Source organism: Myripristis murdjan, chromosome 3, assembly GCF_902150065.1.
Source record: "Myripristis murdjan chromosome 3, fMyrMur1.1, whole genome shotgun sequence".
In the NCBI taxonomy this organism is placed as follows: domain Eukaryota; kingdom Metazoa; phylum Chordata; class Actinopteri; order Holocentriformes; family Holocentridae; genus Myripristis; species Myripristis murdjan.
In genome coordinates, this window is record NC_043982.1 from 16,071,493 (window position 1) to 16,094,233 (window position 22,741).

The 22,741-nt window shown below is 40.4% G+C and overlaps 1 protein-coding gene across 2 annotated transcripts in view; it reads left to right on the forward strand.

The window, feature by feature from the left end:
- The window catches only part of ano5b (anoctamin 5b), a 36,944-nt gene that overhangs the window by 8,473 nt on the left and 5,730 nt on the right, over positions 1-22,741 (forward strand). The window contains exons 1-13 of one of the 2 annotated variants that reach the window (XM_030048188.1): positions 2,702-2,753; positions 3,602-3,666; positions 8,740-8,847; positions 9,602-9,670; positions 9,964-10,248; positions 16,459-16,578; positions 16,868-16,983; positions 17,145-17,279; positions 17,577-17,682; positions 18,052-18,112; positions 20,985-21,136; positions 21,227-21,301; positions 21,948-22,176. In XM_030048188.1, the coding sequence (XP_029904048.1) occupies positions 2,729-2,753; positions 3,602-3,666; positions 8,740-8,847; positions 9,602-9,670; positions 9,964-10,248; positions 16,459-16,578; positions 16,868-16,983; positions 17,145-17,279; positions 17,577-17,682; positions 18,052-18,112; positions 20,985-21,136; positions 21,227-21,301; positions 21,948-22,176 (1,546 nt within the window). In that variant the 5' untranslated portion in view covers positions 2,702-2,728. Of the gene's footprint in view, positions 1-2,701; positions 2,754-3,601; positions 3,667-8,739; positions 8,848-9,601; positions 9,671-9,963; positions 10,249-16,458; positions 16,579-16,867; positions 16,984-17,144; positions 17,280-17,576; positions 17,683-18,051; positions 18,113-20,984; positions 21,137-21,226; positions 21,302-21,947; positions 22,177-22,741 lie in introns of those variants that run through there. The other variant, XM_030048187.1, reaches the window with a different exon arrangement.

Here is a 22,741-nt window from a genome sequence, read left to right on the forward strand (position 1 = left end):
CATGGTTGCCTAGGTAATTGGACACAACAAAACAAATTTATTCATGAATGAATAAATGTGTGTCTGATACAAATGCACTTGTTAACAATAAATATAGCTTTACGCCTACAGTAGCCTATATGTGTAATATGCACAAGTGTCTCTCTCCTGCAGGTTTTTGTCTGTACTGTAGTGTGGTTTATATCTGCCAATTTCTGCTAGCTTAGCCTGTCTGCTTCTTTAGAAGACTATGCTAAACTGTTTTTATGAACCCTTTCTGCAGTGACTACTCTATTTGTAGAATTAAATATAACACACTGCTGGTCCTCTGCTTCTGTTTGCTCAACCCAGGCTCTGATAACTGACTGAACACAGTTGGAGTGAGACCAAAAATGTGAGACAAAAAAAGAAGAAAAACAGACAAAAAAAAAACAAAAAAAAACGGAGCAGCAGAGTCATCAAGGCCTCCTACCAGCTCCATGGGAAAATCCCACTGTGTAATTTGTCCTCCATATACTTCAGGGATTCTTGCGCTCTAACTCATGTGGCTTGTCATCATTCCTCTGTGAGTGTCGTGGCCTATCAAAGAGCTTGTACATGAACAGCTACAATCCCAAGCAAAACCCTCTCATTGACTCATGCTACTGTCTGTCAAATCTCCATGTCTAATCTACTGATTTCTACTGGTTGTGTGGTTGGGTTAGGGATGTGGCTGATGGAAGCCTGAGATCTTTTTTCTTGTGCTGTGTGTATGTGTCTTCTGTCTGGGAGGGAGCTAGGACCTCTGCTACAGCAGCTACCTCAGGCCCTGATCCCACCCCCTCTCTGATATCTGCATGCACGTTCCAGCCTCCCCCACAGGAAGTGCTGCTTCCCCAGCATTCAGGAATAATGCGGGCTGGCAGTGAGCACAGCATTGCTACATGAGCACATTCCCACTGGCAGGACCTGCCACGCTGGAAGAGAGGCATTGCTGGAATGCTGCGTGCTTTTGTGTAAGAGACTGAACCGTGTTTGGGTAAACGAGAGTATATGTGTATCCATCACCCCCATCACTCCAACTTGTTAGATTCATCGCCATGCCTGAACTTATATAAAGAGCTGGATTCAGGCCTACTACTGTTTGTGTTGTTGCAAAACCTCTTATGGTGTTAGATAGTGACTGTTGCAACTTCTACATGGGACTTTAGCACCCAAAAATAGATCAACAGGGTTGTCAATACTTCTTACTTCTCTTTTGCCTCACTGCATATGCATTTCTGGCATTTTTCTCTCTCAAAGAGCAGGGAGGCCTTTATGGCAATAAACCACCTATTCCAATATATTAAGGTCGATAGCAATTACCAAGTCAGTGATACCACACAGTATTTAATATCTGTGAAAAGCTTATCTCAGCACTAACATGTCCGCAACTGTTATTTCTCTGTGGAAACATCGGCCACTATAAAGGATGTCAGTAACTAATTACATTTACTCATGCTCATTCAACTTAACACTGTGATTGACTAGCTTTTTGTGTACATTGCACTTTTATGAGTATTTTTATGACAGTAACTCTACCCTTGTATGAGTGCATTTTAATGAAGTTTTGCAATCAGTTAGATTTTCAATCACATCTATTACAGAGCACACATTATACAACAGAACTTACGCCAGTGTAAACTGATAAAGTGCTATCATTCATGATGAACTGTCAGAGATGAGAGAGGTAAATTTACTTTATTTGTGCAATTTGTGGAATTCAAATTTAAAGAATGTAGCTTGAACTCTGTCTTAGTGTCCTTTTAGTATTACAGGGAGAGCACAATATTCTTTTCTAAAAAGTTGCTCTGTAACTTTTATTCCTAGTACATTTTGAATGAGCTACTCTTTACTTTTACTTAGGTCTTTTTTATTTTTATTTCTTCTTTAAATAAAATACCTTAACTTCTGCGTCCATCAGACACTCTAGTACTGTTTCCACTGGAGATGGCTACAGAGAAGTCATACCATATCTGCTTTAGGTCAGTGATGGAACATTTTGTTCCTCCCAACTCTGTGCAAAATGTGTCACACACAGGGCAGCAGACTTAGATTTTGCTGTACATGAATGTGTTTGTTAGATTCTTCAATGGAAACCTCTGTTCTGCTGCTGATCCTCTCTTTTTTTCTGTTCCTTTGTTGGCAACACCATGCTGTTTCCATATGCAGCTATACAAACTGATCTTTATATTAGGCTATTTGTGGCGGTTCTAATACCAGCACATTGAGAGCAAGAGAGTGAATTCTCGTTTCTGATTGGTCGGCAGGTATGCGGTAAAACCGCGTATAGTTCGAGTCAGGTTTACTCACAGCAACATTAAAAAGCACACCTGTGAGTGATTCTTGCCTATTTTTCGACAACAGGCCGCCTCGGAGTGGATTACCCTGCTTATTACACGGCTTGTACAAAGATATCCATGCCAACGGACGGCAATAAAAGCAAAGAAATTACGATACAACTTTTTTTCTAGAGCGGGCGGCGCCGTCCTGTCAATGTCTAAAGTGTGCCAGGTAGCTAAATTAGCTGACGGGGACACAGAGAGGCACTCACCAGTCACTGGGAGTATGCGGATCCACCTTTCCTGTCTGCAGCGGTAGGAGCTGGAGATTAACGGAGGTGGCGTCGTTTTGAAACTGGGTGTCACCTGTCGGCTGATTTAATTGAATTGTCTTTCTGTGTAGTTAGCTTGCTAACCCAAAACAAACAACAGCACGACTGTCTCTGGTGATGCGCATTAATTTGGAGGGAACAGGTATGGTGATGAGGCCGTGGCTTGACCAGGGCCTTGACAACAGTCTGTTCATTTCAGAGATAACAAACCGCAGATTTTTTTAATAGACCAATCTATTAAAGAAAAAATATGTTGAATCATCATGGTCTTATACAACTTCAAGAAATCAGAACAGAAACATGTCAGCTTACATCTTCACTTTCACAGCTCCTTGGTCCTGTTTCTTCATCATTTCTTACATTTTGCTCATTTCCAGCAGAAGTCACCTTAACATTGACTAAGTAGCCTGAGAGGTCACTTTTTTTTAGGCATTTTTTTAAATTGTGAATATTAAAATATGATCTTTTAATTATGGCACGCAAAAGCACTTTTGCAGTCCAACATGCGTTGTGTGTACAAATCAACTAAAACATGGAATTCTAGATGGGATTGTTTTTGATTATGAATAGTGGGAGTATATGGTATTATGTTGTAGTGCTGGTAGTTTCTGTTAATTTGAGCATCTGACAGTAAGTATATTTTGAATTTTGAAATTTGGGTTTCCACTGGTTTTGTCACTGGCCTCAGTCTCATGAAACACCTAACACTTGTCTTTCTTATGTGGAAAATGTTGACATTTGCCTCCCAAAATTTTGCATTCTCATGTGACTTAGTATTCTTGTCCATCCATCACTTAAGCCCTTTTTTGTTCTTCAGATTCAGTTATTGCCATTTCAGCTGGTGTTGATGGCAGTTTGGTATGCTCCTGATAAGGCACTCAACAACAATACAGTAAAATACAGTGCAAAGTGCAATTAAAAGATCTTGGGCCTGAGTAACTGTAATGTTTGTTATGTATAAACAAAGGCTATTATTTGTTTCTTTTGCAGATGAAAACAACGGTCATAGTCTCAATTCTTCTGACAGAGGGACCTCGCTGCCCGGGCATACAGAGGTAAGTCCCGTGTCCTGATCTGACCCCCTTTCTTTTGGTATTGCAACATACAGAGCACGCGCAGTGCATTCGGTAAACATACACAGATACACACACACACGCACACAGAGTTTCTTAAATGTTTTCATCATATATTCATTTTTGCTTTGATCCCCCCCACACAAGCTTAAGACTTATATAACAGATTATGAACCATACTGTAATTAAAGTAGGTTGTGTCCTAAGCTACTTTTCTCTGTGTATCTACAAGATTGTTGCTTCCTATGTCTGTGTGATATCATAGGTTCGGATGATTGACCCTCTGTTAACACACTGCTCTCACTGCTGAGTCACAAGACCTCTGTCTTTCAAAGAGCTCTTCTCATCTCAATTGTATATCAGCCTCCCACCAGGCGGCACAGAAATAAACTCCCTGTTCAAACAGCGGCTTCCTGACGGTCAGTTTGCAGTAATATAACAACACCACTTAGCCGGTGCTTTTATCCAGATTAATTGATAAGACTTATATTTCTCCGTTTCATTACCCTTGTAGAATTCAGTTCCATCTTAGTGCTGTTCAAAACAGAAATGGGCAACACGTGCACTGCTGTTTCTCGTCACATGTCAAACTGATTGTATTTCTTAATGCCCTTGCTATTTAAGAGTGATCTGCTGAGTATACAGTGCCATACAGAGTTACAGCCATGGCCTTGTTACTTCCTCCGTGGCGGCCTGGCTTGTTGGATGTGTGGGTCTGATAAACAAGCTGGGTGGAGTTCTGTAAAAGAGCGGGTGCACTGGGTCCTCTATGGTGGCGATAATCTTTTACATAACTTCTTATTTGTACTTTGTCGTTTTAACATTTGTCATTTCAAACAACATAGAGCAGTGGCTCCCAAACGGTGTGCCGTGGGATTTTGTGACAACGATACATTATTATTGCAATATACATCTACACAAAAAGTTACGAATGAAGTTTTAATTTACTATATCACTACTTTGTATGCACTCATTTCCCAGTATAGAAGCAAATACTCTATACCATAAAAAATTTGTTTGAAAACCTTACGTCGGAGTGAACCTCAGTTTTCGCCATCACCTGTCTTTAGAACAGGACCTAGGATTTGTCCTCTCCTCAGTACCACCAAGGATTTATAACATTTTTCAACTCTGTGTCAATTGATTCTATGTTTGTATTCATTTTTGGCATGCCCATAAGTTTTCATTCTTAAGTCATCTCAGTTTTTCTTTACAATGTTAGGCAAAACTATTTTTTTTTTTTAACTCAATGTGTATTGTTTATTTATTTACTGTTAATATGCAAATTAGTTTTCATTCTCAGTGTGTCTCTCTTAGCTTGGTCTGTAAAGAGTGATTATATTAAGTCTTGCTTGACTAGGGGTGCTGCCCCCCCACCGTCCCCCACCCCTTACATGCCCCTTTTCCACCAGAAAAAACCTGGTGCTAGTTCGGAGCTGGTGCTAGAGCCGGTGCTTAACTGGTGCCAACGAAGAACCAGTTTGCTTTTCCACCGGTCAAGAGCAAAGTGGAGCCAAGTCAGAGCCACGTCATGACGTCTTCGGAAAACGTGATGACGGGTGCGCGAGACACTCGCTCAGAATCACAATAACCATCATGAATGAATGAATGAATGATACTTTATTAATCCGTTGCAGGAAATTACATTGTCACGGCAGCTTCACCACTTCAACACACATAAAACTGCACACTCATACTATACAGTGGCTGCAGCGTCTCTGTCTCTGTCCGTCCGCCCGTCCTGCCCTGAAGCCGGTCGGGATGATGTTGGTGAGCCGCGTCTCAGTCAAGCATATAATGCTGCTTTCCCGATATAGTTTCTGGCCCCGGGTGGAGCAGGATCTGGATTTATTAGCGATGCAAATACTGCTTGTGTCTTTACAAGCCAACATTTCAATACAGAGGCGAAAAAAACAATTATTGCCGGCTACCTGTCGGATTCGCGATCGGAACGAATGACAGCGATGTTTAGTTATAAAACGGGTGCTTCTCATCCTTAAATGTAATTTGCTGAGCCGCGTTCCATGCCGCTGTAAAATCAGTATAACCCACGGCTTCTCGGGGATTATTGTTTATGTTTATAGCGTTCGCAGTTCCTGTTTTGTTTTGTAACCCCGCCCACCGATGACGCGGTGGGCCGCGTCATCGGTTCTTTCTCTGGCTCCTGTTTAGCCCCTGCTCGGATACCCCTTTTCCACCAGGGCTGGTTCGGAGCCGGTGCCTGACTTAGCACCAGTTTTTTGGTTTTCCACCGCCCGAGCTGGGGCCAAACTGGTGCCAAACTGGTTCCAAACTGGTTCCAAACTGGTGCTAGGCAAGCACCGACTCCGAGCAGGGGCTAAACAGGAGCCAGAGAAAGAACCGATGACGCGGCCCACCGCGTCATCGGTGGGCGGGGTTACAAAACAAAACAGGAACTGCGAACGCTATAAACATAAACAATAATCCCCGAGAAGCCGTGGGTTATACTGATTTTACAGCGGCATGGAACGCGGCTCAGCAAATTACATTTAAGGGTGAGAAGCACCCGTTTTATAACTAAACATCGCTGTCATTCGTTCCGATCGCGAATCCGACAGGTAGCCGGCAATAATTGTTTTTTTCGCCTCTGTATTGAAATGTTGGCTTGTAAAGACACAAGCAGTATTTGCATCGCTAATAAATCCAGATCCTGCTCCACCCGGGGCCAGAAACTATATCGGGAAAGCAGCATTATATGCTTGACTGAGACGCGGCTCACCAACATCATCCCGACCGGCTTCAGGGCAGGACGGGCGGACGGACAGAGACAGAGACGCTGCAGCCACTGTATAGTATGAGTGTGCAGTTTTATGTGTGTTGAAGTGGTGAAGCTGCCGTGACAATGTAATTTCCTGCAACGGATTAATAAAGTATCATTCATTCATTCATTCATGATGGTTATTGTGATTCTGAGCGAGTGTCTCGCGCACCCGTCATCACGTTTTCCGAAGACGTCATGACGTGGCTCTGACTTGGCTCCACTTTGCTCTTGACCGGTGGAAAAGCAAACTGGTTCTTCGTTGGCACCAGTTAAGCACCGGCTCTAGCACCAGCTCCGAACTAGCACCAGGTTTTTTCTGGTGGAAAAGGGGCATGTGTCGGTGCTTGCCTAGCACCAGTTTGGAACCAGTTTGGCACCAGTTTGGCCCCAGCTCGGGCGGTGGAAAACCAAAAAACTGGTGCTAAGTCAGGCACCGGCTCCGAACCAGCCCTGGTGGAAAAGGGGTAACACACACACACACACACACACACACACACACACACACACACACTTTTCTGTTGCTCCCTCTTTGATTTTTTTTTTTTTTTTTTTTTTTTTCAATTTTCAATTTTGTCACCTGCTTTAAATGGGTGTGTTGTTTTGATGTCATTTTACAAAAGTTTCCAAAGAATTCTTGGCATTAGTTAATAAAAATAAGTGTTTCCAGAGTATTAACAGTAATATTACTTGTTTTAGAGGCTAATTTGCACCTGTGCCTTGTAATTTCAGCTTGCCTTTTGGTGTGTCACTGACATAGAGGAGCTTATGGGTGACAAGCTGTATCACTCAAAATGAAACAAGTGGAAAACTGCTAGTTCTGTAACCACTTGTCCTGAAAATTCAAGTCAGACCAGTGCTTTATTTTTTCCAGTAAGGAAGATTTTTGAATGAAGCATCTGACCTAGTCCTTGCCTCCTGACTGTACGATACATGATAGTTTCCTCTTACCAGATATTATTACATTTTGAGCCACACACACACACACACACACGGTCTCAGTAAACACACTTTTTGCTAAGCTGGTACTTATTTTGACAGACAGATAGAACCACATTTTGTGTGACCATCAGACCGAAACACTACCCAGCACTACCAAAAACAAGTTAATTTCCAAAAATATGATTTAATCATATATTAAATGCAATAGATCAAAATTATTTAATTGTAGTCTACAGGTTACTTACTGTCAAGGTTTTGCATGGTATTTCAGTGTGTCTCACTCATCAAAATACGTAAGCTTTTTGACGAAACCTCCATTTCCAAGGAATAAAGATTCTGTTTAATTATACCCATGTTTTCAGAAATGAGAATTAATAAGGGCTGTGTAGAGGGATCACTGCAGCAGTTAGAGGTAGCTGAGCTCTGCCAGTTTAATTGAGTGGCAAAGATGTGTTTTTGAGTCTGACAAAGCTCAATGTCATAGTCTCACAAATCCAGAAGGTCAAACAGATACTTTAAGTATACAGGAGCCTCTCAGGCATGGGTTTTTGAATGGGTATGAGATGAATTTTATGTAAAACACATTACTGAAACAGTCTAACAGAAGTACACTCGTATACTTGCCCATCCAGAGACAGACTTTCTCTTTGTAAGCTAAGAGCCTCAACGCCCTAGAGAATGAGCAGCAAAGGAGGAGACTCCTTAGACAGAATGGTTATGAATGTTCAAGTTGATGAGTGTACCTTACAAACCATGTGCACGGTAATGGGGGATCAGCTAATGTCAGAACATTTGATGTTAAGGGTTAAGATAAGGGCCAAAATTAAAAAGTTAGCATCAAACTAAGCATAGTACTGTATGTTTCTACTCTCTGCCACAGTTTGCATCTAATTTTAGTGTAATGACAGGCATGCCTTTTGCAAGTGAACGGACAGTATCCAGGATTTCCTTTGTGTGGTTTGTCTGTGGTCCCAGCCTCCCAGATGTACAGCTTTCTGCAAAGGAAACACACATTCATGTCTCTGCACTAACATTTTCAGCAATATCCAGTTCACTGTAATGATAAGACAATGGCAAAGTCCAGGGATTAGTGCTACAGGAAGTTGCTTTCATGTGCCATTTTGGGAGACTTTCTCCATTTATGTGTGTATGTTAAAGTTTGTCATGCTTCACATATCTAAGATTGTTAGTTTCTTTACTTGGTATTTGAAAGTTTGTTATCTAGGTACCATGTGTTTGTTTTCCCTTTTCCCTTCTCTGTTATATTATGTAGTTATTAGGCTACCTGTTTTTATGTTTGTTGTATAGTGAAGTGTTTCTGTCTCCCTCTGCAGACAGATCATCTACAGCCAAATAAGGACACAGTGTTTTTTCGGGACGGGGTGCGTAGGATCGATTTTGTGTTATCATACGTAGATGACAAAGATGGAGAAAAGAAGCAGGTGAGTAGGCAAATTGCCTTTAGTTCACCACTCAGCATTTTATGGTGTGACCAAATGTGCTGTCGCTGACATTCTTACACAATTTTCACACAGGAACAGGAACAGGTATTCCATAAAGAGGAAGTGAAATGAAGATAACTCAACATTATCCACAGAGCAAAGTATCCAGTAATTTATATATGGTGACATGAAAACATTTATTGAATTTATTGACTTAAATTATTTTTTGATCTAATGATAACAAATATTTAAAGGAGTATACACATAATAGTAACTTCAATATTAAGTCAGCCATCTATTAGCAGAGTGTTGTAATAGCACAATTAGCGACATTGTAGAACATAAATAAGAAATGACATGACAGAAGACTTACGAAAGATGAATCATGTGATTTGGAATGACAACGAGAAGTAAAGATGACTGGATGAAAAGGGAGGCGCACAGGAAGTTGTTTATGTTGTCTGACTTTGTATCACTTCTCTTTGTCTCCAACTGACACTGTCACAAGGATGTGATGTTCATACATTCACTTGATTCCCTTTGCTTACTGTCCAGAGATGACTGTAGTCCAACACCACAAATTACAAATTTGCCTCAAGCGGCTTTAATGCAATACAGCATCCTCTGTTCTTAGATCTTCACATCGGATAAGGAGAAACTCCCTTAAAAAACTCAAACTCTGTTCATTTCTTTAACCTGGATGTTTTGTTCTACATGCCTTTTGCTTCTAAAATGTCCCTCGATTCATCTACAGGAAAGGAGGAGGGAATTTGAGGCCAATCTTGAGAAAGCAGGACTGGAGCTTGAGACAGAGGACAAATCAGTAAGAAATTCAACCACGGTGTACTAGCTCCCCCTAGTGGGATTTATCATGAGGCACATCACATTCCACAAAAGAATCTTAAAGGGATGGCCCATCAACTTGACCTCAGTATTACTGGGGAGGTTGATATTTAATACAATATGTCGTCATCTTTATTATCTTAATGAAATAGTTTAAGGATTCATGGCAAACATCAGTTCACTAAATATACAATGTGAAGTGTGACCAAATGATGCAAAATGAAGCTTATTTCCTCACGGGCACCATTTCTCCCCCATATGTGTTTGTGCCAGGAATCGGATGATGGTAAGACATACTTCTTGAAGATCCACGCTCCATGGGAGGTGCTAGCCACATACGCCGATGTTTTGAAGATAAAGGTTCCTTTCAAGGCCAGTGACATCCCCCATAGTCAAGATGTCCCTCTGGAGTGGATTTCAAAACCTTTCCGCCTGCCGGAGCACATCATGCACCCAGAACCTGACTATTTCACCTCCCCCTTTGACAAGGGCAAGATTGACTTCTTCCTCATCAACGACAAGGATACCTTCTTCCCACCCTCTACAAGAAACAGAATTGTGAGTAGTTTCTTAAAGCCAAAGTCCAACCAAAACCTGAATTTACTTATCTGAAGTCACAGATGGCTTATGGTCCTAGATACTCAACTATTTTTTGTGAACATGAACAACTTTACAGCACAGTGAATCGAGTCTAACTCAGTCTTAACCAGTAAATATGAGATGCCTCCAGTTTACTATTAATGAAACAGCTCCCAAATAAGGGTCCATACTTGAAAAACATGTATATTTATAGTATATTTTTAATAAAACATTCAGTGGAAGAATAAATTGTAAACATTTTGGCCCTAAGCCTTCATCAGTGATATGCACACTAGAAATATCCCCACTTTTGCACATCAAATGAAACCGTAAGATGGTAGCACAGCCATAAATGTACATTATTGTAAGATAGGATAAAATACCCCATTTTCACAGCAGCCATTTTGACATAAAATAGCATGTAAACCACAGGTATTACAAATGACATGAATTAAGGTTGTGCTGGCTTCAGGTGTAATGGAGGTCAGGCTCCTGGTGCTGCTCATGCTGGCTCACTGTAAACCTTTAAATGGAACAGAACAGTAATTAATGTCATCGGTAACACCTGTGTTTACCTGCTGATTCATGTCATAATGCCTGCTGTGAAAAAGCTCTGTTGTACAACACAGTGAAAGTCAACACTGTGGCTCTAAAGTCCTAAACTTGAAGCAACGTTGCATAAAAAAAGGAATCATCTTTGTGGGCTTCTTATGAATCGGTTGAGAAACACATTTCCACTAAATTTAGGGAAGTGTAAGAAAAGCAGATCATTTGTTCATGCTTTTAGGATATAATGAAATAATGTGAAAACTGAAAATGTCTGTGTAGGTTTTCTCAGTTTCACCATCTTTACAACTCGTCCAAATTGTTTCTATACCAATACATTGCAGAGCAGTGATTATGTGGTTCATCGGTGTAAAATGGCAGGCCACTGAGGGTGAAATGTCTTAGGCCTCTAGTTTCCCGGCACAGCGCAGGGTGGCGCAGGGAGGTGAACCCCCCGCAGAGCTAGTTTCGAGCAGCACAACCCGAGGCGCACACAGTTTGGTAGTTTGGCAGGCCGAGGTGCGCTGAGATGGGAGTGGCGGCGCAGCAGGGGGAGGTGTCAATTGGAGGTTCATTTGCGTTTTTTGTGTTTGGCCAAATGTCTGGTGGAATGCAGAAATGTCTTGCAGAGGAGGTCACAGGAAGTAGTTCTGGTGTAATGTCCCATATATCCTGACGGTAGTACCACACCCTGTCCCCCTCATATCTGAAACCTGGGACGTAGGCGCGGTTTTCACCTGCACACGTCATTGTATCCACTTCGTACTGCCCTTCAGCAATCTGTTTTGTTTTAAGAAAAAGTTTTAAGAAACACTTTTATAGTCTGCAAATTTCTTCTAAACAGTGCTATATTGTAACTGGTGATGTATTTAGATAGAGAAAACTTGAAATTAAATTCACCTGTGTGACTGTACTAGGATACAAGTCACCATCATACTCGATTAGCACCCACTGTCCGACCACTATTGCCTTGGCGCTGTCAAGGTTTTCCACTCCTCCCTCCTCCGTAGCAGAGAACACATGGTCATTTGGTGAAAAGCACTCACAATTTCGTCCACAAAAGCACGACACCTCCCGTGTGGAAAATACTCCTGGTTTTGTGGATGTCAGCTGTGAGGAAAAAGATATAGATTGTAGCATTAGCCATCAGTAACAGACATTATTTTGGGAGATCATTTGAGATAATCTATCTATAAACAGTATCTTATTTAAATTTTATTAACTTTGTTTCACCTTTGAAATGGCATATACTCATTTAATTAGTTGTTTAACTACAATTCCTTATATAATTAAATATAAATGCTGACTCACTTGATGAATTTTCAACATCTCAGGAACCAATTTCAGGTTTGGGGGAACCAATTCACAGCCAGCCTTAATTTTCTCCTCTGATATTTTGTACAGAGTCACTGATGAGTTGCTCTGCAGCTGTTCATACAGAGTATCTGCATCAGGGATACTGGTTCCATTGGCAACAATTCTGTGCCAAATTCTTCAGCGTCCCACCCACACCATCCAGTGCACCTTCACTGTGCAATGCCTCAGTGTAGTTCCAGGTCACCCATTTAAATCCATGAAGGAACGGTACAGTGGAGGCCAGGTAGACAGCATTCTTGTTCCTATAGTGGGAGGTTGGGCCATCAGAAATGAAATGTATTGTGCGAACTTCAGGATGTTTTTCTCGTATGTTCTTCAGCAATGGGTCAAGATGAGCCTATGCTGCCACTGCATCGTGTTGTAGACAGCTTGAGATGGAAGCAAAAGCTTCCACTCTGCCCCTACTCAGATACAGTATCCCAGTGTGGATTGTTACCTGCTTGTTCCCCAAAAAATGGGTCTCCTTAATCTCACTGGCATATTTACAGGTGTAATTTTCACTGTAATCCACATGTACAGCAGCAGCGTCATCTGTTAGGGTGTCTTTCATCGCTTTCAGTGTCAGATATTGGTGCTTAATGTTGAACATGTGAATTGTGAAAACTGGAAGATGTTCTGCTGTTAGGGCCAACAGTCGCTCAATGGATGAGGTACGCTTTTGTCTCTTTCATTAATTCTGCAGCTCCAGCCTTGAGGGACTTTGTTGAAGGGACCAATCTTATAATCCATTCTGTCCACATAACAATGTTTCCTTGTGTGAGTGGATCTAAGTTCGTGGGAAAAGCCTTTTCTTTGCATTTTTGACATCTACCATACATGCAGGACATGTTGTCAATGTCACACACACTGGACTTCACAAGATCTTCTACGCTTGATGCTTCGATGACTCCCACTTTTAACCTCACTACTTTAAGGTGAAAGTTGTCATGCATTTTGCAACCACATGTTTCTCTGTCCTTAACTTTAGGCCTAACTATCCAAAATGGCCTCAATCTGAAGAATTGAGCTCTGGACACGTTTTTTCAGGGTGTTCTGCACAGAATCCTCGATGGAGATTTGCCATAGTGTCTCTCAGTGCTCTTTTTCAGTATATTTGTCCTTTGCATTGGATCTCCCCAGCCTTGCCATTAATGACGGATGAAACGTCATCTTGGTGGAGGAAAAAGCTAACTACCTTGGCCAGTTGCTTCCGCTGGTGGCAGCCCCTTGGAAGCTTTCCTCCTCCTGACTCTCTGATTTTTTGCTGGCATCCTTTGTCTTCTTGCTTCTGTTTGTCTAGCCTCCAGCGTTTTGAATTTCCTGTTTAGTTTTAGGAGTTGCACTGCTTTCGCCTCAAGTCTCTCCTCAGCTTTCCTTAACTTTGCTCTTGATTTGCTTACAAGTTTTGATGAGCGTTCTCTTCTTTTAAATGCTGGCCATGTTCTCTGGGGGGTGGATGTCTGTTAGTTTCTTCATTTGAAAAGGATTCTTCTCCTTTGTTTACTGAAGAGATAGACTACACTGGGTAAATCTGAGTGTGTGAGTGCACAGTCACTCACAAATTGGCATTTATGTCTTGGCGTGCACATGCATGCATGTGTGTGGATGTGTGCATGCCTATACATTTGGTTGTCAGCATCAGTGTGTAAACAAGTTTGTGTGTGTTTGTGTGTGCACGCACATGTGTGCATGTGCACATGCCCATCTGTACTGTGTTTCTGTCTGTGTGAGTGCAAAGGTCGGTCCGAACAATAAAATCAAAGTTATAATTTTTCCCTATTACCACCCTGTCCCCTAACCTCTCTCTCTGTTTTCTTCTGTACTCCTCAAGTAACTCTGGATTGCTGTATATTTTCTCCCTATGCTTTGCAAGCCTTTCTTTTGTGGATGCCCTTTTCTTTTCAACAGATGCTTGCCTGTAACAAAATACACATATCATACTTCATGTGACATTTCCTAAAAATGGATAGAAATAGGCCTAAATGATGTTACAATCTGACAAATTACACTTGGTGGGTGGTTTGTAGTGTGTCCGCGCATGTTACTGTTAAAGCACTACATAAAAATGGAAAATTGGTGAACCCTGCTGGAGGAGTTGTAATAGCTGCTTGTTTACTCAGTCTGTTCATGAAAGTGTTTAGGACAAAAATACTGTCATATATAGATAAGAATAAAAGTTATGTGCATGTCTTCCCTACATAAGGCTGTTTCTCATTTCCAAAACACTAGAGTCTCATCCTCGGCAAAAGGCCCTCAGTTGTTGCGGTGTACGAGAATGGTGTTGTGTGCATTGATCATCACTGAAGTTGGCAAAGTTGGAAAATGGCAAGCAAACCGGTACCGTGGTCAAATGAAGAGGTGGAGACTTTTCTGTGCTTGGTGGTGGGGACGCCTTGCTATGACGACTCCAGCCAAGATGAGGTGGTACTCAATTGTAATGGAAAATGACCGAAACTGAGTTGAGTTGAGTCGAGCCGAATAGGTGCTAGTGAAAAAGTGCCATATGCTAACCGTTTAGCTAACTCTGAAGGTTAGCTTAACTTTTTTCACTATTTATATATAGACCACAATAGGGTATATAATAATCAAAAAATTAAAACAGCAACATTTTTTAAAACCTCATGATCTCACGTTTAGGTAATGAGAACTAAAAAGTTGTGTAGATATTATGACAAAGAAACTTTAAACTTTTATCTGAAGAGATAAATGAAAAAACTACTTACCTGGTAGCCATCTTGAGTGTCACTGTAAATACTGTCCCTTCCAACAAAATTCCTTGAAAATTAAAGTTCCTTGAGGACTTTAACAAGATGAGAAAATTGGTCTTGGACATATTTATATTCCTTATTATTTTCACTACATTTACCAATGATCATCAAACACCATATGTTTCTTTTATGCAGCTGTTTATAATATAACATGCACTGAAGCTTTTTCATTTTTATCTATTTTGATTACTAATAATTATATCCCAAAGAACCCAAATTTAGTTATGAGGTGTCGCCCTCACAAGTACATCCCTAAAGTTATGAGTGTTTGAGAAAATAGGAGGATCTCTAAATGCATTAGGTGCTTTTCTGTTAATATCACATGCCAGTTTTTTTTTTTTTTTTTTAAATAATGATTTGTCATAGGACTGAATGTTAAGTCACAGTTTCCAGAATAACATTTTTTTCTCTATGTACACATGTGGCAATTTCACCTTAAGTTTTACAAACCTTTGCCTCACAAAACTGAATGGAATATTTATACCTCTCTGTTAAAAAGGACATGGATGTGGAACTCTCAAATTAAGACACCAAACAAATTTAAGTTTACTTCACAGTTTTTCAAACCAGGACAATGTAACCAGCCAATCATTCTCCTGAATGTTTTAGTAAAGAATATAAAGATATATATTTTAAGTTGCAGGTGTCTTTTTTGAGATGTAATCAGAGATTCGAGACCAGTTTGCTCAAGATTAGAGGAATAACTCGTCAAGTTGGATTTTCCTTTTAAACAGTAATATTAAAATTCATATACATTTTTGAGACAGGTTTGTGTATGCCACTATATTGCATGGCTGTAGAGGAACTGCTGACTTAGGGTACCATTTCTTGTAAGTAGACTCAATAGAATAGTGACTGAAGCACTACCTAGTTATTTGAAACATGGCTGCATTCTCTGATTAAGGTCATAGAAAAATGAAACCCATTTGTGCATCAAAGCAGAAACTAATCTTAGAGCTCTCAACATCTCTTTCCTTATTGTCAGTGCTGCAGCATCAGGCTGTTTATGTCTAAGGCATGGCCTGTTCACGCATACAGATATTGGTTAATTTGTTGTGCTCACAGGAGACATATACTACACAAATGGTTCTCACAATAGGGGTCAGGACTCCCAAACGGGCCTGAAAGATCTTTTTTACAGGGTGGTGACATGATTATGACATAGGAAATATACATTATTACTATACAAGTTGTATACAAGTTGCTTTAAAACTCGTGGCTACCTCTGATGATTAAGTTTATGAAACAACACTGAAAGTGAGCATTTCCTTGGCTGGACTGTTCACCAGTCTGCATATGCAGTCTGTCACTGTGGCCGCAAGCAGACATCTTTCTGCTTCTTTTGAAGAGGTTTACGAACCGCTGCACTAACGCCAACTGTTATACTGAGTTACCACACGCAAACATGTACACTCAATCTAAAAGTATTGAGTACAGTAATGCTACATGCAAGCTTTCCTTCCCTTGGAGACATTGTCTGTTCTGCCTTCTTCAGTCAAATCCTGTCCTTGTTTTCTAGGTGTACTACATCCTGGCTCGTTGTCCTTACTTCAAAGAGGACCGGAAGGATAAAGACAAGAAAGGAATTAAACGATTACTCAGCAATGGGACCTACACAGCAGCCTTCCCACTTCATGATGTAAGACACAAATGAGGAAGACTTAATATGCCAACACTTTATCATCCATAAGTGTATTATTTATTTGTGCATTTAAACAACATGGTCTTAAGCTATGGATTTATTGCTTATCATAATTTTATTAGACTACAAGATTTTTTTTTTTTTTTTACCTTACACTTCCATATTTATTCATGTTTCAGGATTTCGCTGAATTCCTTTTTCATTTCAAGGTAAATGTGATGAAGTAGTTGTGAAAAAGAGCTTTTGTTCAAGAGCTCACATTCCTCTATGTCCTTCATCCTTTCAGTGTCGATACTGGAAAAGGGCAAGAAATGCTGAATGTGAGAGTGAGCGCTACAACCTTTACAAGCACTGGGCCAGGTTTCTCTGTTTCTACAAAGAGCAGCCTCTTAACCTCATTAGGTACGTACAGTACCTGAATATATTCAGCCTTTTAGTTCTTTCTGTCTTTCTTTCTTATTTGTTTTTTATTTGAATTTGAATTTTATTTTGTACTTATCTCTTTATTTACTTGGGATTTTGGTGCTCACCACCAATTTATACATGTAATCCTCTGCTTGCAGGAAGTATTATGGAGAAAAGATTGGGATTTACTTTGCCTGGCTGGGTTTCTACACAGAGATGTTGTTCTTTGCAGCAGTCATGGGCCTGATATGTTTCGCCTATGGAGCGCTCAGTTACGATGACAATGTCACAAGGTACGGGCACCAGAGGGCATCAGGATGCTCAAACTTGGTTGGAGTCAGTCCTGATTTGGTCAGCACAAATCATCAAATAATTGAATGTCTGCTCTCACTGTGATAGCTCAAAGGTTGACAGATTAGTTTTTATAAGTGTTGAGGCTAAGTGTTGAGGCTTGTTGAAAACCAGCCTCAAAGGATATTTTTACATTCTAAGAATTAATTTACAAAGAAAACTATATTCACATCAGAATATGTTTTATGCATATTGTATTATATGCCTTTTTATTTTTCTTCTTCTGTGTGTCCCCCCAGTAGAGAGATATGTGATCCTAACATTGGAGGCAGTATCGTCATGTGTCCACTTTGTGATAAAAAGTGCAGCTTTTGGAAGCTCAGCTCTACATGTCTCTCCTCCTGGGTAAAACTTAACATTTAATAATTAAATTCAACTTTTAAAAAATAAATAAATAAAAATCTTGACCAAAAGAATTTGAAACACAGCAGTGATAATATTGCCACATACATTCTTCTACTGCTGTTAGTGTGCAATGTTCATTTATTTGGATGCCTTCAATTCAGTGTGGAAAAAAAAAGTAAAGTAAATTTCTTAGTCTTTCAGATGTCATTGCACTGTCTCATTTTTAATTGCTATTGGATATTTTGAGTCACACTCAATCAAACCAAATGTGTCCTGCTGAGTGTGCAGTATGCTGCTCTGTTTGTGCCCAGCTTGTGTCTTCTCCTGGTTTACTAAGGCACCTGTCCTGTGCTATATTCTCTCTTCCAGCAATCCCATCTGTTTGATAATGAGGGGACAGTATTCTTTGCCATATTTATGGGGATCTGGGGTGAGTGTCTGTTCTTGCTGCAATTATCATATTTGACCTGTGTATGAGATCCAATGCACCCCCTACTGTGAGACAGATTTGCACAGTTATGGCCATTTCACACCGTAGCATCGACCTTTATCCATACTTTAGCCCAAATGATTCGTTGCCAGTATCAGGGCTTTACACCTCAGTGGTTGCATGCCTTTCACAGTGCAGATCTAGAGCTACAGTCTACTTGGTTGTTCCTGCAAATTGTGTTTACTATTCAGTTAGGGCTGGGCGATATGGAGAAAATTAAATATCACGGTATCATCTTTGACCGAATACTGCTTTATCAATTTTTTGATGACATATTGTACGGATGACAATTAGTGTTTTCACAGGATGTTTATATGCAGGGGATTTTTGATAGAAAATCATTTGAAATGTCGACATGGATACTAAGCAAGTAGAGGCAATACAACAGCTGCAACAGTCTCATAAATTCCGAAAATTGCATCCCTTTACTATAATGCTGCTTTCAAAACCAGGAAAAGACATTTATACCATATCAGGATATTACAATTACTGTCTGGGATTACAAAATTCCAGACAATATAATTGTATAATATCACAATATAAATATAATATCTATATATTGCCCAGCCCAGTATGCAGTAATGAATGTCACAGTACAGCCAAAAAATACTCTGAATTCAAGTTCATTTGTAGCCCTTAATCACTGTTACAGTTTCAAAGGGCTTTACTGGCCCACGGTTTATAGAAAACAAAAAAAAAAAATAAAGAAAACCCAACTCCCCTGACGTAAATCCCCATAGTGGATAAAAAAAAGCGCCCTGAAAAGTAAATAAATACATACAGTACAGGCCAAAAGTTTGGACACAGCTCCTCATTCAATGCGTTTTCTTTATTTTCATGACTATTTACATTGTAGATTCTCACTGAAGGAATCAAAACTATGAATGAACACATGTGGAGTTATGTACTTAACAAAAAAAGGTGAAATAACTGAAAACATGTTTTATATTCTAGTTTCTTCAAAATAGCCACCCTTTGCTCTGATTACTGCTTTGCATACTCTTGGCATTCTCTCGATGAGCTTCAAGAGGTAGTCACCTGAAATGGTTTTCCAACAGTCTTGAAGGAGTTCCCAGAGTTGTTTAGCACTTGTTGGCCCCTTTGCCTTCACTCTGTGGCCCAGCTCACCCCAAACCATCTCGATTGGGTTCAGGTCCGGTGACTGTGGAGGCCAGGTCATCTGCCGCAGCACTCCATCACTCTCCTTCTTGGTCAAATAGCCCTTACACAGCCTGGAGGTGTGTTTGGGGTCATTGTCCTGTTGAAAAATAAATGATGGTCCAACTAAACGCAAACCGGATGGGATGGCATGTCGCTGCAGGATGCTGTGGTAGCCATGCTGGTTCAGTGTGCCTTCAATTTTGAATAAATCCCCAACAGTGTCACCAGCAAAACACCCCCACACCATCACACCTCCTCCTCCATGCTTCACAGTGGGAACCAGGCATGTGGAATCCATCCGTTCACCTTTTCTGCGTCTCACAAAGACACGGTGGTTGGAACCAAAGATCTCAAATTTGGACTCATCAGACCAAAGCACAGATTTCCACTGGTCTAATGTCCATTCCTTGTGTTTCTTGGCCCAAACAAATCTCTTCTGCTTGTTGCCTCTCCTTAGCAGTGGTTTCCTAGCAGCTATTTGACCATGAAGGCCTGATTGGCGCAGTCTCCTCTTAACAGTTGTTCTAGAGATGGGTCTGCTGCTAGAACTCTGTGTGGCATTTATCTGGTCTCTGATCTGAGCTGCTGTTAACTTGCGATTTCTGAGGCTGGTGACTCGGATGAACTTGTCCTCAGAAGCAGAGGTGACTCTTGGTCTTCCTTTCCTGGGTCGGTCCTCATGTGTGCCAGTTTTGTTGTAGCGCTTGATGGTTTTTGCGACTCCACTTGGGGACACATTTAAAGTTTTTGCAATTTTCCGGACTGACTGACCTTCATTTCTTAAAGTAATGATGGCCACTTGTTTTTCTTTAGTTAGCTGATTGGTTCTTACCATAATATGAATTTTAACAGTTGTCCAATAGGGCTGTCGGCTGTGTAGTAACCTGACTTCTGCACAACACAACTGATGGTCCCAACCCCATTGATAAAGCAAGAAATTCCACTAATTAACCCTGATAAGGCACACCTGTGAAGTGAAAACCATTTCAGGTGACTACCTCTTGAAGCTCATCGAGAGAATGCCAAGAGTGTGCAAAGCAGTAATCAGAGCAAAGGGTGGCTATTTTGAAGAAACTAGAATATAAAACATGTTTTCAGTTATTTCACCTTTTTTTGTTAAGTACATAACTCCACATGTGTTCATTCATAGTTTTGATGCCTTCAGTGAGAATCTACAATGTAAATAGTCATGAAAATAAAGAAAACGCATTGAATGAGAAGGTGTGTCCAAACTTTTGGCCTGTACTGTACATGCATAGATAAAACATTGGATATAGATGTGTTCCCTTGAATCAGCCATGTAATACAGTTTTTGTCTTCTCCTTGAAATGTCCTTGGACCTCCATCTTCCACTTGAAAATAACAACCCCCAAAGAGAACGTACAACAAATGCTTTAATCCACCAGAGAGACTGTTGAATGAGGCGAGGGGGGGGGCACCCGTGAACTAAGATGGTATTTTTGCAAGGACACAGGGGAGAAACGCTGCTTGGGTCTGACATAAACAGACGAATGCTCTCTGGACAGACAGCTAGATTGATATTGATATTAAAAAAACTTTGGATTCAGCTTTTACCCACAAGTGACAGATCCAAAGTTTTCTAATATCAATGATATTTTACTACTTTTACTTCTCTGAATCCCTTTGGCAGTGACTCTGTTCCTGGAGTTCTGGAAGCGGCGCCAGGCCCGGCTGGCGTACGAGTGGGACTTAGTGGACTTTGAAGAGGAACAGCAGCAGCTCCAGATCCGACCCGAGTTTGAAGCCAAATGCACTGACAAGAGACTCAACAGGATCACACAGGTGCTTCAGGACCTTTTCTCAATCATGGACACCAACATGTAAAGCACCGGATGGTTCATAATTAATACAGTGCCTCTTGAAATCTTCCAGGAAATGGAGCCGTACCTTCCCCTCACCAGCAAATGTGTTCGCTTCTGCGTCTCTGGAGCCACTGTTATTTTCTGGGTAAGTGGATATTAAACTTAGTTATTTGTGTGTGTGTGTGTGTGTGTGTGTGTGTGTGTGTGTGTGTGTGTGTGTGTGTGTCTTAGGGCTGCAACTAATGATTATTATTATTGCCAAGCTATCTATCAAAAGACCAAAATATTCATTTTAGAATGATAGGAATATCAAAAAGTATGCAGATCTTAACATCTTCATAATCTTATGAAGCTGTAGCTAGCAAATGTTTGGCATTTTTACTGGATAAAATGCTAAAATGATTAATGATTATCGAAACTATGATAAATTGGTTTTCTGTTGATTGACATAATTAGTTAATCAGGTAATTGTTTGAGCACTAGTGTGTCTCTGTGTACTACTTAAAAAAATAGACAAAAACAATAAAAATTATAATTTTCCATGTCACGATTTCAGTTTTATTTTTCCATTTGTAGATACAAGCACTAACATTGAAATTCCATAATATGAGCTTATAGTCAGAAAGGGAATAAATAGTAGATTTAAAAAACAAAAAGTTATAATACATATAAATAAAAGTGGATTGTTTTTATTTCTATGTATTTCTATAACATTTCACGCCAGAAAAGCACATATAAATAAGTCATAAACCCTCACACACTGCCAACAGAGTGTTTGCATGTCTCCACAGCTGTCTCTGATAGTGGCCTGCATTATTGGAGTAATAGCCTACAGGCTGGCCGTGTTCGCTGCTTTTGCAAGTATCATGAAAGACAGTCCGACTACAAAGATCCAGCTGGTCGGCAGCCTCATCACTCCGCAGTTAGCAACCTCGGTCACGGCCTCCTGCATCAACTTTGTCATCATCATGATCCTCAACTTCTTCTATGAGAGGGTAGCCATCTGGATCACCGATTTGGGTAATAAGAGTTTATTTTAGTGAATGAAACTGTAAAATTCAGTTAAAGGAAGGAGGAAGTGCTGCATGGCTCTGATGGCTCATACAGGTTCTCTCTGGTCAGGCAGGTGAAAGTACAAGAAATAAGATCCTGGAAGTCTTCCTTGATGTTTGTTTGATGTTTGCCTTGATACAGACAACCATGAAAAATAAAAAAACAAGCCACTCTGTCTTTGAGTGAATAAATAATATAAATTTATTCTCTGAGCCAATAAACAGACCAATGTGTACCGAATCGTAAGTACTCATTAGGGTCTGATACACACTTAATTACCTTGAATTATGTACCAGCCATGGGTGGTATTCCACCCAACATTTGAGGCTGTGTATTTATAACCACAAGAGGGCACTAAACCAGTAGTATGGCCCCATACATACAAAACTGCCGAAGAAATGTGAATCGCTAATAAAACATAACAATATGTGATTCACATTGACTGGTTTTACTTAATGAGCATAATAAACAAGTCATTTACTTAATGTGAATCAGTTATTGTTAAGTTTTATTGTAGATTTGTGTTTCTTTG